Raw genomic sequence first — 14,519 nt, 5'->3', positions numbered from 1 at the left:
TATGTTTATTTTATGTATGAAAATTATTTTGTAATGGAAGAAAAGTGCATACCATGTGGGAGAAAAATGTACCTCCTGGCCTTGCAGCTATGAAACTTTTGTCATGACATTTGTTACAGTCCCATAAGAAGAGATGTTCAGAAGGGCTGTGTTTGTTCCTGTCCCGGTCTCCTTCTCCTGTTTCCTTTTCAGGCATTTTACTAAATATAGAAATGCAGAACTCCCAACTGCTCTAACTTCTCAATAAATAGCTCTCTGTGCAGTTCCAGTCAGAGCAAATTGACAAAAATGGGGAAAAAATTGCATGCAACTGCACAAAGACCATCTCCATCCACATATCCTTAATACTCTGTTCCACTAAGATTGCTTCACACAGATACAGGTTCACCAAGTTTTTTTTTCTTGAAAAAGTTGTTCCGGAAAATTTATTGCCTCACAAGAAAATGTAGCATTTATAAACCAGACTGAAGTGAACATATAAATAACCCTCCTTAAAAGAATAATCATGCTGCTGACGCTTGGCTATCTATCCTATTTTGCCAGGTAGTAACAGAAACTATTCCACAAAGTGTCTGATTGCAAATCATAAAATCCTAATAATTGTATAATTCCTAATTTTTTTATCAAGGCGATTATTCCTAATACACACAAACATGCATATTTCAATTTGAATGTCTGTTTTTTAGTATGCTGATCCACTATTACTCCTCTTCCCATTACATAAAGTGGAAATAGTCAAAACAAAATGAGAGTGAATACATAAACACACACACACACAAATTTTAAAATGCCCAAAATAATTTAATATTTCAGTAATGATCAATTGTGTTAGAAACTCTACTATAAAATATCAGAGAAAGATTCCATTGGGCTAAGCTTTATTCCTTGTGATCACATGATCATGTGCATATACTTTACCAAGCAAAAATAAGGAAGTGATTTTCCTTATTTCCTACCATTTTCCAGGAATTTTTTTTTTCAATTCTTCAGTTTAACTCTAGCTCCAGGGTTTTGTGGTAGTCTCCAGTATAATTACATTCTTATTAATAATGTGTTGGTGGTCCCTTCTGTCACTTGATGATAGTCTTCTACAATGAGCTCCTATTTCTGACTATTCAGATCTAAGTCCTTTTGTGTTCAGTAAGACTTAATGCCAAGCAAACACTGGCCAGTGTAAATCTACCTCTACCATAGAAATAAATAATAAAAATCCAAAATCTGCAATCTGCCTTCCACTGCACTTTTTCAAACAAAACCCTGAGATAGAAATACCTACTGTTTTTATTTTTTAAGACAACCCATAGAGCTGTAGAAGCTTTCTTATACATTAAAGATATTAGATAGCATTAATTGTTTTGCAGCATGTTCACTTCATTAAAAAAATAATTAGTTTAAAACATTTTTTGAAAACAATTAAATGTGATTCAAGGAACCTGGTGGAGCCAAAGGAATTATATTGTCCATTGTTGATTTCTTCCTGTCATATCTACTATTGCACAGTGGTGCAGTTTGTGTTTATGCTGTTTTAAAAACAACATAGAGCCACTGGAAATCATACCACAATGAATATGTGGGGCAGAGGCTGTGCTTAACCAATCAGCTTCAAGCCTCTTGCATGCTATCAAGAATTTCAGTGAAATCAAGTGGGACGCAGAACAGCTCCTCCAACTGAGATGTCCAAGCTGCTTCACTCAGTGGAATGTTTATCAGATTCAAAATTTTCAAAAAGCTCCCAAAGAATTGAGAGCAAAAGGGAATGGAGGAGTAAAAACAAGGGAAAAGCTAATTTTAGCATGAAAAAACAACTGCGTTCAAGAATTTGATTAAATATTTTGTATCTTTACCAAAAATTTACTTTAGAAAGCATGTAAGGAACTATTTACTTAAGGGTTCCTTCAGTTTTCAGATGAAATTACTGCTCTTGTGGGAAGCTATGTCTCTGAATGAACTCTGATTTTAATATCCTTAGCTAAAATTAGCCAAGATTTGTGGCTTCTCCCTACGAATTGCTCCCCACACTCACATACAGAATATTATAGCCTTCACCTCCAAGAATACATGAATATATTGCTGTGTTACATAAGTAAAGGAAGGGCAAAGTCTTCTGGTTAAATTAGCAAAAGAATTTTCATGAATCCTGCTTTGACATATATTTTTTTCTTTTTGATCCCAACATGACAGCACAAAGCATATTCGCTAACCTTTGACCCCTAACCTACTTGACAACTTGCCTTTTTGGATTGCCCTGTGAGTCCTCCTATTTCAGTGTTCCAAGTTGAATGTAACTTGCTTCCATTACCTTGTTTTGCCTTACATAATAGGATGTAAGGAAGTATTAAAGGTAGCTCTTCAATTTTGTGTGGTAAATTAGTTCTGAATAATGATTATGAATCTCTTTGCAGGAAACAAGTCAGTATCATAAAAGAGAAAAACAGCTTTAATTAAAAATCAGGCAAGGAGGGATGGATAGACATTAGCCAAGATCCAGATTCCACTTCCCAACCTTGCATAGAAAGATGAGTGTGAAAAAGAAAGGGAGCTGCCAGAGAGAGGGTTAAAAAGGAAAGAGAATTGGCTTATGCAGGCTGCTTCTTCTACCACTGAAGATAGGCATGTAGAATATTATAGTGAAAGAAGAAATGGCATAAAAGGAAACCCATGTCTTTACCTTTTCTATTGTCAACCATATGTAGATCACTTATCAAGGTTTATGGCGGCATGATTCCCTAATGAAAAACCTACCATTCCTTGATGAAAGACCTAAATTCCAAATTTAAAGCACAGGCTGGGACAACTAAAAAAATGATAGAGAAGGAAAAAAAAAATCCCTGCCCCATTCCTCAGTTATTGCTGTTCCAATCGCCATAGCAGAGGCAGGGAATATGTATCTCACTACATTAAGGAAACTCATTTGCTCAAGTCACTTCAGTGGAGATCACAGAGGCCTTCCCTAAATCTAATTCAGGAATCATTTGCTATTTGAAATTTGCCATAACAACGATGTCAGATATTCTGGAACAAAAATTAAATCAGATTAAGATGTGCTGAAATTGTTGAAGGAATATTTGCCAATGAAAGAACACCACAGTTCATTTGATAAGTGTTTACAGAATTATGAATAATTTGAAGATGATTTTTAAAGTAGCTGTTGCATCGCAGATGAAAAAAGAATAAAGCTTGTTAGAGCCACAGCAAAAAAAGCCTATGTGCTTTGTGTACAGCACAGATAAGCTTTCATGATCTACTTCTGTAGGGGCAATCAATAACAATCACACTTTCCTTCTGCCTGCCCCCAGATAGCAATGCAGAAAAAAAACTGTAAATAAAACCTTCATGGAAAATTCTGCTCTTTGCCAGTATTAACTAAGTCACAGTTTGTGTCCGGATGGCATAAACTATAAAGCATAATAATCTGGCTGAATCTCAATAGCATACCTCGCAGAAGCTTTAACTGGATGCCAAGGAATGGTTTGTTCAACTAGAACATTCTCCCCATTGCTCTACATACAACTGGATTTCTACTTGCACAGCACTAGCCTGAAGAACGTGCCTAGCTATAAGGAAAATTGATAAGTATACATTTTCCAGAATATAAAAAAGGTGATTTATCTGCCAAAATCAGGTTTTTCTCCATCGCCATGAAATTATTACACTGTAATTGATATTAATCTTTCCAGGCTGAGGGTAGTATTGAAGTCAGACCTTCTTAGAACTACCCCTAGCCTCTTTTCCTCAGTGTGTGTTTGTATGTGCCTGTCTTTAATAGCATTTTCCCCAAATATGTAAGCTTTACTATATCAGGTTTCAGAATTGTACCAGTGCCACTTTTTTCCTCCAGACTAAAGAAATGAAAAATAAATTTAAACACTTAATGCCTTGGTTGCATACTATCTAACAGAGATTGTAATGTAAATATTTTTATAAAATATAAAATATTTATAATCCAATAATAGATACATAATTTCCCTTTCCCTTCCCTTCCCTACTAAAAAAATGTTCTGTATCTTTTCCACCCTGGAGGGAAAAAAAGATATAAAACACTGGTCATATTTATTTTGATGACAATCTATTGCTGTAATATTCTAGCGAAAGTGCTAGGATTTAAATTGGGCACAAAACCTCTCATTCTTTATAAATTGGGGGATATTAAGTTTTGGGGAATGAATACATTCAAAAACAAACACAAAAGCATTTGGATGGGGGCAGGTTTATTTCTAAATGCAGTAAGTTTGGCTGTCCTCAAAAACCTGATATTGTTCCATTTGATATTTTGAATAGAATGCTATGCCATAATATAATTTTCTTAGAGGTAACTCTAATTTGGAAATTCAGACACTGTGCAGGGTTCCACCTTCTTCTTTTCTGATGAAGTGAAGTCAACATACTATATTAGGAATGATATTTATTAACCCCTTTCTCTGGAAAAGTAGAATAATCAAGGAACACATTTCTTTGGCATAAAATCAAGACAGGTTTTATGCAATAACAGGCATGAGGCTCTATTTCCTCAAGGATTCAGATATCACAAAAACATTGTTTTTTTAAAAAAATGTTGGAAGAAAGATAGAAAGAGAACCACGCCATAAACTCTGAAGGAGCCGAATTCTTCACTGAGCACAGAAGGGACACATTTTCTCTGGAATTTAGTATTTGTGGATTTATGAAATGCTATTTTGGTGAAATCTTAGCAAAAGATGAGTGGAAGTATAATAGAACAATAAATAGAATAATGGGCAGCAAAGTAATAAAATGTAAGGCAGTTAATAAGCAGAGTTAGGGAATAACAGAAATAAAAGACTCATGACCAACAATGTTGCTAAACAGAGAATTATTCAGGCTACATTCTACTGTTGGATAAAACTTCTTAAAGGTATGAAGTGATTCCTTTGATAAGTATGTTCCATAAATAAATGTGAGGGTTTTTTTTAGCTAACTTGGTGGATTTGTGCTTAGCACCCCTTATGTTGGTGTTAAAGGCCAGAACTATATAAGTAATAGAGAGTGATGCTACTTTCCATGAGTTATAAAAGTCATAACAGCAGTTGTTCTGAGGAAGAGTGGGGTAGGAGTTGCCTGGAATCGCCAAGTTGGGTAACATCCCTAATGTTTTCTAGGGTCCCTTAGAAGTCTTTTAAAAAAGGACATGTATTAGCAATTTTAAACACTGAGTTTAAGATAACTTGTTCAGGAAACACAAAAAATCAGTAAAGAATTATTTAAGTGGATGGCAATGTTTGAAAAGAATGTCAGAAAAACAACTTGTTTTATATTAAAAAACTGATCTTTGCAAATTATTTGCAAAAGTTAAGGGTAGCAGTAAAATCCTTTAATGGAACAGGACTGATTTGCAAAAAGAAAAGGTAAAAAAAAAATCAGGTATCTCTAGCAAAACTTGCATTTTCTTTCCACACTAATTTTCATTCTAAATTCTAATCTTCATTGTCCTGTCCATATTTCTGAAGCTATTTCAACACTCTTTTTCAGGAGAATCATTGGGAAAGGGGGAACATAAATGAACAAGGACAATATGCTGATTTTTCCATAAAAATGTGAAAGAGCAACTTTACCTAAAGTATTTGGAGACAGAATTGGTCCTTTCATTTTTGCTAATTCCTTATAATGTTCAGGACTTTATAAAGCAAATAACAATTTCAAGGATGAACTTGCTGAAGACACTCAGAAAATTATTTTGAAAGCAGCAAGAACAAAAAATTAAACTCTGACAGCACCACAACTGAAAATTATGTGTGAGTGAACTTGCAATGATTTCATCAGGCTTTTGCCTAAGCATTCTAAGGGATATTTCATACAACAACCTGAAGCGCATTAACAATTTTATTGAAAAAGTGGGCTGGAAAATGAGGTTTTATGTTTATACAAACTCCCAAAGACGTATCTTCAAGAATATTATTAGCAAGATAGTATAAACATTATTGTCAGCATAAAATTCTTCACTATTACCAAACTGAAGAATAACATTTAATAACACTTCATTTGAGAGCATACAGCCCTTTTTAATCAGTAAATCCAGAGGTCACCGGTTCATTTTTATTCATTTTCAGAAAAAATCCACAAAGAGTTTTCAGTCTTTTATAAAAGTAGTTATTGCACCTAATCAAATAAGTCAAATTTAAATGAACTTTAATCAAAACTATCTGTGAGAAGTTGATCAAGGTACTAGATTAATGGCTGCATCTTATATTCTCTGTGTATATTCTCTGCATTTATTTGGAATAGTAACCTAAAAGTCAGTAACTAGCAGGCTTGTAATTTTTGTAAATATTACACTCATGACCACGAGCTCATTCTGCTTACTATGGCCCAAAGATGTGACAATAAACATTTTTAAAGGGCAAATTGTCATGTGTGTCAATCTTGTTTCCTCCCTAGCCTTCTACAGAAAAATTTCATCTTTAGTTGCTCTGGTGTGAAAAAAAATGGCTTTTCTTTCTCCTTCCAATACAAATCCTGTTATAAAAACAATATAGGATACTAACCACAAGTAAATGGTTAGTCCACTAGTGAGAAACAATGGCAAGAAGAAGACGGGCAGCGGGGAGAAGGCAGAACTGCTTAATTTCTTTCTTGCATCTGTCTTTTGCATCTGGAAAGATATTCAAGGTGTAGGTTTATGAGCAGCTAGAAATACAAGGTTATTCCTAGAAACCAGCATGGATTTGTTAAGAACAGGTCATTCCAAACAAACCTTATTGCCTTTTTAAATAAAGTGGCTAAATTATTGGACCAAGGAAATGCTGTGGATGTAATATACCTACTAGATTTCAGTTAGACGTTTGATAAAGCAGACCACAGCCTACAGTACATCTTGGTAAGATAGAACAATGTGGGATTGATGCTATCACTACCAGATGGATTTGTAGTTGGTTGGCTAAGTACACTCAGTGTGTGGTCCTCAATGGAACTATATCTATGTGGAGAGAAGTATGCAGTGGGGTTAATCAAGGTTTTGTCCTGGACTCGATGCTCTTCAATATCTTCATAAATGACCTAGATGAGGGGACTGAAGAGGCGCTCATCAAATTTGCAGGAATTGCTAAGACTTTGGAAGATAAATTCAAGATTCAGAAGGTTCTTGACAGATCTTTGGGTCCTATCCAACAAGATGTAGTTCAGTGGTAAGAAAAGTAAGGTTCTGCATGTAGGTAGGAAAAAAACAAATGCACAAATGTGGGAAGGATGTAGGTCTCCTGATGGAACACTACTTAAGTATGAATCAGTGTGCTGCAGCTGCCAAAAAAGCCAAGGTAGTTCTGGGCTGCATCAATAGAGAGATAGTAACAAGGTCAAGGAAGTGATAGTACTGCTCCATAATGCACTGATGAGACCCCATTTGGAATACCACATCCAGTTCTCATCACCACAACCCTGGGGGTACGAGACGATATTCCAGGGGGTGCGAAAAGTTGGCTTTTCAAAATTATAGTGTATATGCAAATTTATTGCAATTATTTCGAACTTTTGTAAGGGGTGCGAGAATATACAATAGTGGCCAAAATTGTGGAAATCTTTTTGGGAAAGTGTATTTTTGAGGTTTGATGGCTAATAACACCACTTTTTTTTATAGTACCATAAAATTATATATCAATGGAAAGATAATTTAATCAAGAATGTAATGCAACAAAGTTTGTTCAATTATCTGTACTATATTCTATGAAAAGTTATAGCCAAATAACCAGAAAAAGGAAGCACAACTTGCTTAGGTTGATATCCGGTAGCTTTCCTTCATCTGATTGTAGCCAATGAGCATGAGTGTTAGAGAGCCAATCAGGTGTCATCTTGTTTTGGCAATGAGCCAATCAGATCACAGTAGGATTCAGTTATTGATGTCATGTATTGAAGCTGAGAGGAGGACATTTGTCAGTGTGTTATGTGGTCGCTATCAAGTTGGTTGGGTTTTTTTGTGTTCTTTCATTTAGTGAGCTTGTAAAACGTAATAAAATTAAAGTAATGGTGCAAAGAGTTGACTGGTTACCCAGAAAGAGATGTAAAATAGTATTATTAAGTGAACAAGGCTACAGTTATAAAGAAATTAGAAGAAAAAATGGTGGAAACTTAACCAAAGGTGACATTTCTACTGTACACTTTTCCCAAAAGGTTTCCACAATTTTGGCCACTACTATATCAGAAACATTCTAGGGGTGTGGGGTATAGAAAAAGTTGGGAACCACTGTCCTAGAAAGAGTGAAGAGAAGAATGATAAAGATGATAAGGGGCCTGGAGGCTAAATCCTATGAAAAATGGCTAAATATATGTTTACCTTAACAAAGCTGTTTAGCTTAATAAAGAAAAAAGTGAAAGGAGATATGATAGCAATTTTCCAATACTTGAAGAACTGCCACAGGGAAGAGAGTGTTGATTTATTCTCCAAAGATTGGACAACCATTTGTCTGAGATGGTATGAGGACTCCTGCTTTGGGCAGTGGGGAGGGGGCATTGGACAAAAGACCACCCTATGAATCCAGGTATAATGAAGTTAGGTGGCTTAATGCCACAGTGTCTTAGCTATGAGAGGCTGAGAAATTTGCCTTCTCTCTCTCTCTCTTTCTCTTTCTTTCTCTCTCTCTCTCTCTCTCTCTCTCTCTCTCTCTCTCCCTCCCCCTCCCTCCCTCCCTCCCTCCCTCCCTCTCTCTCTCTCTCTCTCTCTCTCTCTCTCTCTCTCTCTCTCTCTCTCTCTCTCTCTTTGATTTCTTGGAGGGTCCATGCTTTACTACAGGGATCACAATACTTAGGAAACTCCTGATTAACAATTTTATGCCACTACTAAATTCCTCCCCATGCAGTCTTTTCTCAATTCTTATTTTAGGAATAAAGCTAGATACTTAATCAGCAAATCAGAAATTTGGTTTTCCTCAGCCAACTCCCAAACCCCAAGCAAGCCTTTACATTTTTGTAAGGGAGAAAAATAATCAGCTTGTAACATAATTGCAAATTGGAAAGAGAAAAAAGCCATCACAGAAGTTAATTTGTATACCCCTAGTTATATTACAGCAGCAAATGTATGTGCAATGGTTCATAATCAATTGGATTGTCCTCAAAAACACATGTATACCAAAGCTTGTTTGCATCATAAATATTATAGCTAGTCAATGTCCTCATTGAAAGTCAGAAGGAACTGAGAGGCACTGAAGTTGTTCAGAAAAGCAAGGATATCCCAGAACTAGTGCTACACGTACAATAATTCTATCAGTAGAAGATAAGAAGCAATTTTTATTTCCTTGCACTTACAATTTCTTGAACATCTAAAAAAAAAAGTCAGATAATATATCACATGTTTGTTCATCATTTAGGCTTTATACAACCCCCAACATCTCCTTGTGTGGGCTTCTGAGCTCACAACGTTCAAACTGCTAAAATTCATCCATATGCTGCCCAATTACAGGAGTCTTTTACTATTAATCTGTTACTTTGAATTATATATATATATATATATGAATTTCAGATTGGATTAATATACCAACAACACCAACAGCAGCAGCAACAACAAAATAAACACTAGTAATCCCCTCTGCCTGCCTAAAAGAATCTATCACATAAACTCTCCTTGCCCACCGGTACAATGTCAGGATATCACTATCACCCTCCTCAAAAAAAGAAGAGAAACTCAAGTTGTCAAAAGGTTGTAGGATTAAGGTAAGATTAAAGGTAGAAGTAGGATTAGGGGTGGTTAGGAGGCTGCAAGGGGAACCTGTGAAAGTTATTTGCTATAGTTGAAAGGTGTCATTTTTTTAATGGAAAGGACACTTTGGATTGGTTACACTATGGCTTATCTAAATTTGACAGAATGGGGAGAGGTAATGGAAGAAAAGGCTTTCTGGCAGAATAAAGGAATGGAATTCATTCATCACAGTATCTGAGCTATATCTGAGTATCTCCAGTATTTTTTAACATATTTCCAGGTTCAGTACAGAAAAGTTGATACTGAGGCAATTTAACTAGGTGCAAAGTATTCTCTGAGATTCTCTCAAACTACCTGTTTACATAGTGAAAATAATTACATCTGTTGTTCATCTGTTGGGAAAACAGAGGAACAACCACACGGGAGAAATCTAAGGCATTGGGATCCATGCAGCAGTGCCAGCCAACTTTTTTTGTCTTATTATAATCAGATTTTTCAAATTGACCATCTCAACCAGTTTGGGAACTCCTCAAATCCCCAGTCAGGAATTTTTTTAAAGATTTAATTGCTATATACCTGGAAGAGACCATTTAAATCACAGTTATAGAAAATGACTTCAAAGCACCTACATCATTTTAGAAAAAAATGAAGAAAAAGCAAAGATACCTACTTTCTGTTCCATGCACAGAACCCAGTGAAGTCTTTGGGTTTTTGGTCTTCTTTTCCGTTGACTTTAAAGACTCTGAAATTGGAAACAGGTTGCAGGGAGTGTGGGGGGGGGGAAGGTTAGAATAATTAAGAACCAAATCACCATTTTGAGATAAAGAGCAACAACTGCAGTGAAAAGAGAACTCTGATTTGTCTGTCATTTGATTCTAACTGGGCTAGAAAGCAAATGGAGATTGTTGTGATATTTAAACAACAATGACTTGGACAGGCTAAATTTTGAAAAACAGAATGAAAATAGTTTTCTTTGCTCCCCAGGAAATGTTACGATTAGAATTCTTTAAATCTCTAAATTTTAAACATCCATCTTATTACTTTACTCAAAGCATGCATGCAGGTTATTTGGGTTATGTCCCATGTGGAAAGTTTTTTGCTATAAAAACATGAATCTGCTGAAGAGGGCTTAAAATGAAGGGAGTTAGGAAAAATAAGTCTATTGAGCTAATGCTGAAAGAACTGGTCAAGTTTCAGTTTTGGAGTAGAGCCACAAGGGCTGATATCAGGATTTTATGCTAAAGACTTCAAGAAAATCAAGACTATTTGCACGAAGATCATTCACATTGTGTATGTTCTACTCACAAAAAAAAAGATGTTTGTATCTCTGTATCACTGTAAAAACTTATTTAACCAGAAGCGATAGTGAAACCAACAGAGTATGTACATATACTATTGGAAGATATATTCAAGCACTACAATATTCTTTTGGCATCAACTATGTATTCTGTCTTTTGTACTAATCTTTGACTGCTGTAAATAGTCACTGATGTGCTTACCTGTGGCAAATAAAAATCAGTTCCAAGCATTTAAAACAAAACAATGCAAAGCAAACAATATAACACAATACTCTACTGGATGGAAACAATTAATCTAATACATAGGTCTGGTTAAGCAAGTTACTAACAAGGGCATATGCTACAATAATTTTGATGAACATGAACTGATCTAGATCTGGTCAGTGCTGACTGGAAACACTATGTCTGTTACTTGAAATTATAATGTGATTTTAAATTTTGGTGCATCTTTGCAAAACAATAGCTGCCTTTATTTCCAGTACCACTTTACAATCCAAATCAGTAACATATATTGATATTTCTAGTCTAAATTTAAAACAAAAATGGTGATTGTTCTGAGTATGAGCTACCTCTCAAGTTTCTACTTCAAATATTAAGGAACGATTGGACTTGGCAGAATTTAATAGGGTAGCAAAAAAACTCCTTATTATTAGCAGCGCTTCATTATACTGGCTGCAGTGGTATCCTATAAATACGTATCTTTGCTTCTTTCTATGATAAGTGACTACCTAATAACCTTATAACTGGAGAGCAAAATGCTATGGTACTGTTCTAATTTCATTGTGAGTAAAGGTGAGTTAATGTTCAAAACAAATTTGCCTTAAACAACTACAAGAGGTAATTTGTTCTAATGATGCAACATAACCTTATAAAGACACGGAGGATCTTGCAAGATAACTTGCAAAAGGCTTTGATCTACTGGGCTTTGATCTAATGCCCTTTGCCAGATTTTAAATTATCCTCAAATGGCTTAAGTTACATGTGAACAAAAAGATGCATTGGGGACATTAAAGAAGGAACAATGGGGACATCAAATATATCTGTGACTAATAACTGGATACTGAGAAAGGACATTCTATCAATGTCTTTGGAATTTAGCACATGGCTGTTCACTGTCCAATAATGAAGAAGATGAGAAGGCCAGTACCTGAAATAAAGCAATTGTGCAAATGATGAATGGAACAATTGATTTTTTTAAAAAAACCAGGGATTCATATCTGTCTTGAGTGTCATCTGCACAATTCATTGCAAATTAGTCAGCATGACTGAGGAAGGTATAGCCAGAGGACCTTGGTGATGGAAACTTCAGTTGTATTGTTCTACACACAGAATGACCTCTATTGACATGACAATTTTTCCCTCACTTACCCCTCAAGATTCTTCAGAAACCTGCAATCCATAAGGAAAAAATTTTCAGAGCAGGTTTAGGAAGCCTATAAAGGTTGCAGCTAGAACTGGAAAAACAATACGAAATCCCACTACTGTATATGAGCAAAAATCTACAGAATAGTCCTCCTTTAGCGAATGCTTTGTAAATGCTTAGTTATGACCAAGATGAAACAGTGACTTTATGATCAATCCTCACATTTACAACCTTCATAGGTCTGTAAAGCAAAGGAAAGCTGAAAAAAGATTGCAATGCAGTTGCAACTTCACTTGCCAACTGCTTCACTTAAGGATCAAGTTGCTGATTCCAGCTGTGGATGCTAAATGAGGAATACTTGGATAATGTTTTTCTTCTTCCCGTTGTCTCAATCTAAAGCATCCAGTGATGTGTAACTAATTTACAGAGTCCAGTGCCATTGGATGTGATAATGGGTTTAAAAACTAATTAGATAACTAATTAATGAAATGCCTATCAGAGACTATTAGCTATGAAGATAGATTATATGGAACAATCAGATTTGGAAAGAAGGAGTTACTAGGAACTAATTTGGAGTAGGATTTTTTATTGGGATGTATTTGGTTTTACATTAAGTTGTTTTATCTTTTACTTTATAAGCGGTATATAACTTAGCATGATATCTGAATCCTGCCAACTTACCCTATTTGACAAACAATATCCTAGGGTGATGAAAATCAACAGAGTCTAATATTAGTTTTGAAATTGACAGAATAGCCACGACCAAACACACTCAGTCTAATAAACCCAAAAGAGAGGATAAGTGAAAATGTCAGCCCTTTGAGCCAGACCAGGTCAGGAAACAGACACCACATGAACTACTGAAACTCTTTTATTGTTTTAGGTTATAATAAAAGAATCTTGAAAACTGACATAAATTCTCTCTCTTCCCACTTACACTAAAGTGTTCCCCCCCACCCCTTTTGCTTATCTGGGCTAAGGTTTATATGAATTCTTTCCCCAAGGTCATCTCCAAACTCCTTTATGGAAAACAATAATATACATTGCTAAAAGGCAGGTTTTAAGTAAAATAAAATTAATATACTGACTAAATAAAAAGTCTTAGGGATAATCTATGCAGCCATGAAAGCTACATGCGCTTTGATTTAAGCCTGAGTTGGTTTTGTCTGCTTGCATTAAGGGTTGTGGATGAAAACTAGCTAAGAAACAGGCATGTCCATAACAACAGAATAGCACAGGCTCTGTTCACTATTTTCTTGGTTGACAAATTTCTATCACAGTTCCAATTCAACAACAAAGCACTAAAACAAGAAACATTTCACTTTTTTCTCTCACCTGTGCTATTAGTTTGTTACAATTAAATTTTATCTTGTGTGCAGTAACTCATCATTTGGTTAAAATGCTCCAAAGATAGATGTTTCTTTGATACAGAAATAGTCTTGATAATTGTATTCCATAATTGTATTAATAATGCTGACAGGGTTTTAAAGCAAATTCAGATTTGACAAAATTAACAGCATGGAGGGTCTTTAATTGAGGCACAATATAGACACATGATTGGCTGGTTTAATGTCCCATTCAAAAGCTAATTTATTATGGAAGGAGTATGGAGCAGAAAGAAACTAATAAGAGTCCCCCCACTTTTTGGATAGTTTTAGGAATGGGAACCAAGATAGGAAGGGATTGGAATTTTGACATAAACAGAATATGAATAGTATCACCTAAGGATTCTTAAGAACAGTTTTGAGATTTGGGTCAATTTACTTACCTTTCACCAGCACGCTGCAAATGCATTCTGATTTTCCTGCAGTATTTTCAGCTATGCATTTGTATTGGCCTTCATCCTCAGGAAAGGCCTTGTCAATGGTCAGTGAGCACAGTGAGCCTAATGGAAAGCAAAAGACAAATCACAGAAGTGTAATGATCTAAACTGAAATGAACTCAACTCAATGAAGAACTGATAAGACCAAAATCATCATCTTTTCTAAATTTGCATGAACATTTAGAAAAAGTTCCTAACATAAGAGAAACTTTGTAGTCCTTTTCTGTAGGCCAAAAGGTTGGTCTTACTTTTGATTCATGAAAACAGGTTTTCAGAAATTAAGGATAGTGTTATGATTAAGACATCAAAATCCTTAATGCTTACCTTTATCTCTTCTTTTCCAGTGCAATTTCAAGTCAAGAATTTGGGCATATTCAGCCAGAACACAGAAAGATATAA

The 14,519-nt window shown here is 35.3% G+C and overlaps 1 protein-coding gene across 2 annotated transcripts in view; it reads right to left on the bottom strand.

The window, feature by feature from the left end:
* LOC120317501 (myosin light chain kinase, smooth muscle-like) overlaps window positions 1–14,519 on the bottom strand; it is an 83,863-nt gene that overhangs the window by 49,467 nt on the left and 19,877 nt on the right. For both annotated transcript variants that reach the window (XM_039364151.1, XM_039364152.1), the window contains 2 exons: window positions 14,067–14,183; window positions 10,308–10,379 (listed from right to left, as the gene is read on the bottom strand). In XM_039364151.1, the coding sequence (XP_039220085.1) occupies window positions 10,308–10,379; window positions 14,067–14,183 (189 nt within the window). The remainder of the gene's footprint in view (window positions 1–10,307; window positions 10,380–14,066; window positions 14,184–14,519) is intronic.

The sequence above is a fragment of the Crotalus tigris genome, unplaced genomic scaffold (genome assembly GCF_016545835.1).
Source record: "Crotalus tigris isolate CLP2741 ecotype Arizona unplaced genomic scaffold, ASM1654583v1 scf7180000019678.143050, whole genome shotgun sequence".
In the NCBI taxonomy this organism is placed as follows: Eukaryota; Metazoa; Chordata; class Lepidosauria; order Squamata; family Viperidae; genus Crotalus; species Crotalus tigris.
This window is presented reverse-complemented; position numbering and strand designations above follow the sequence as displayed.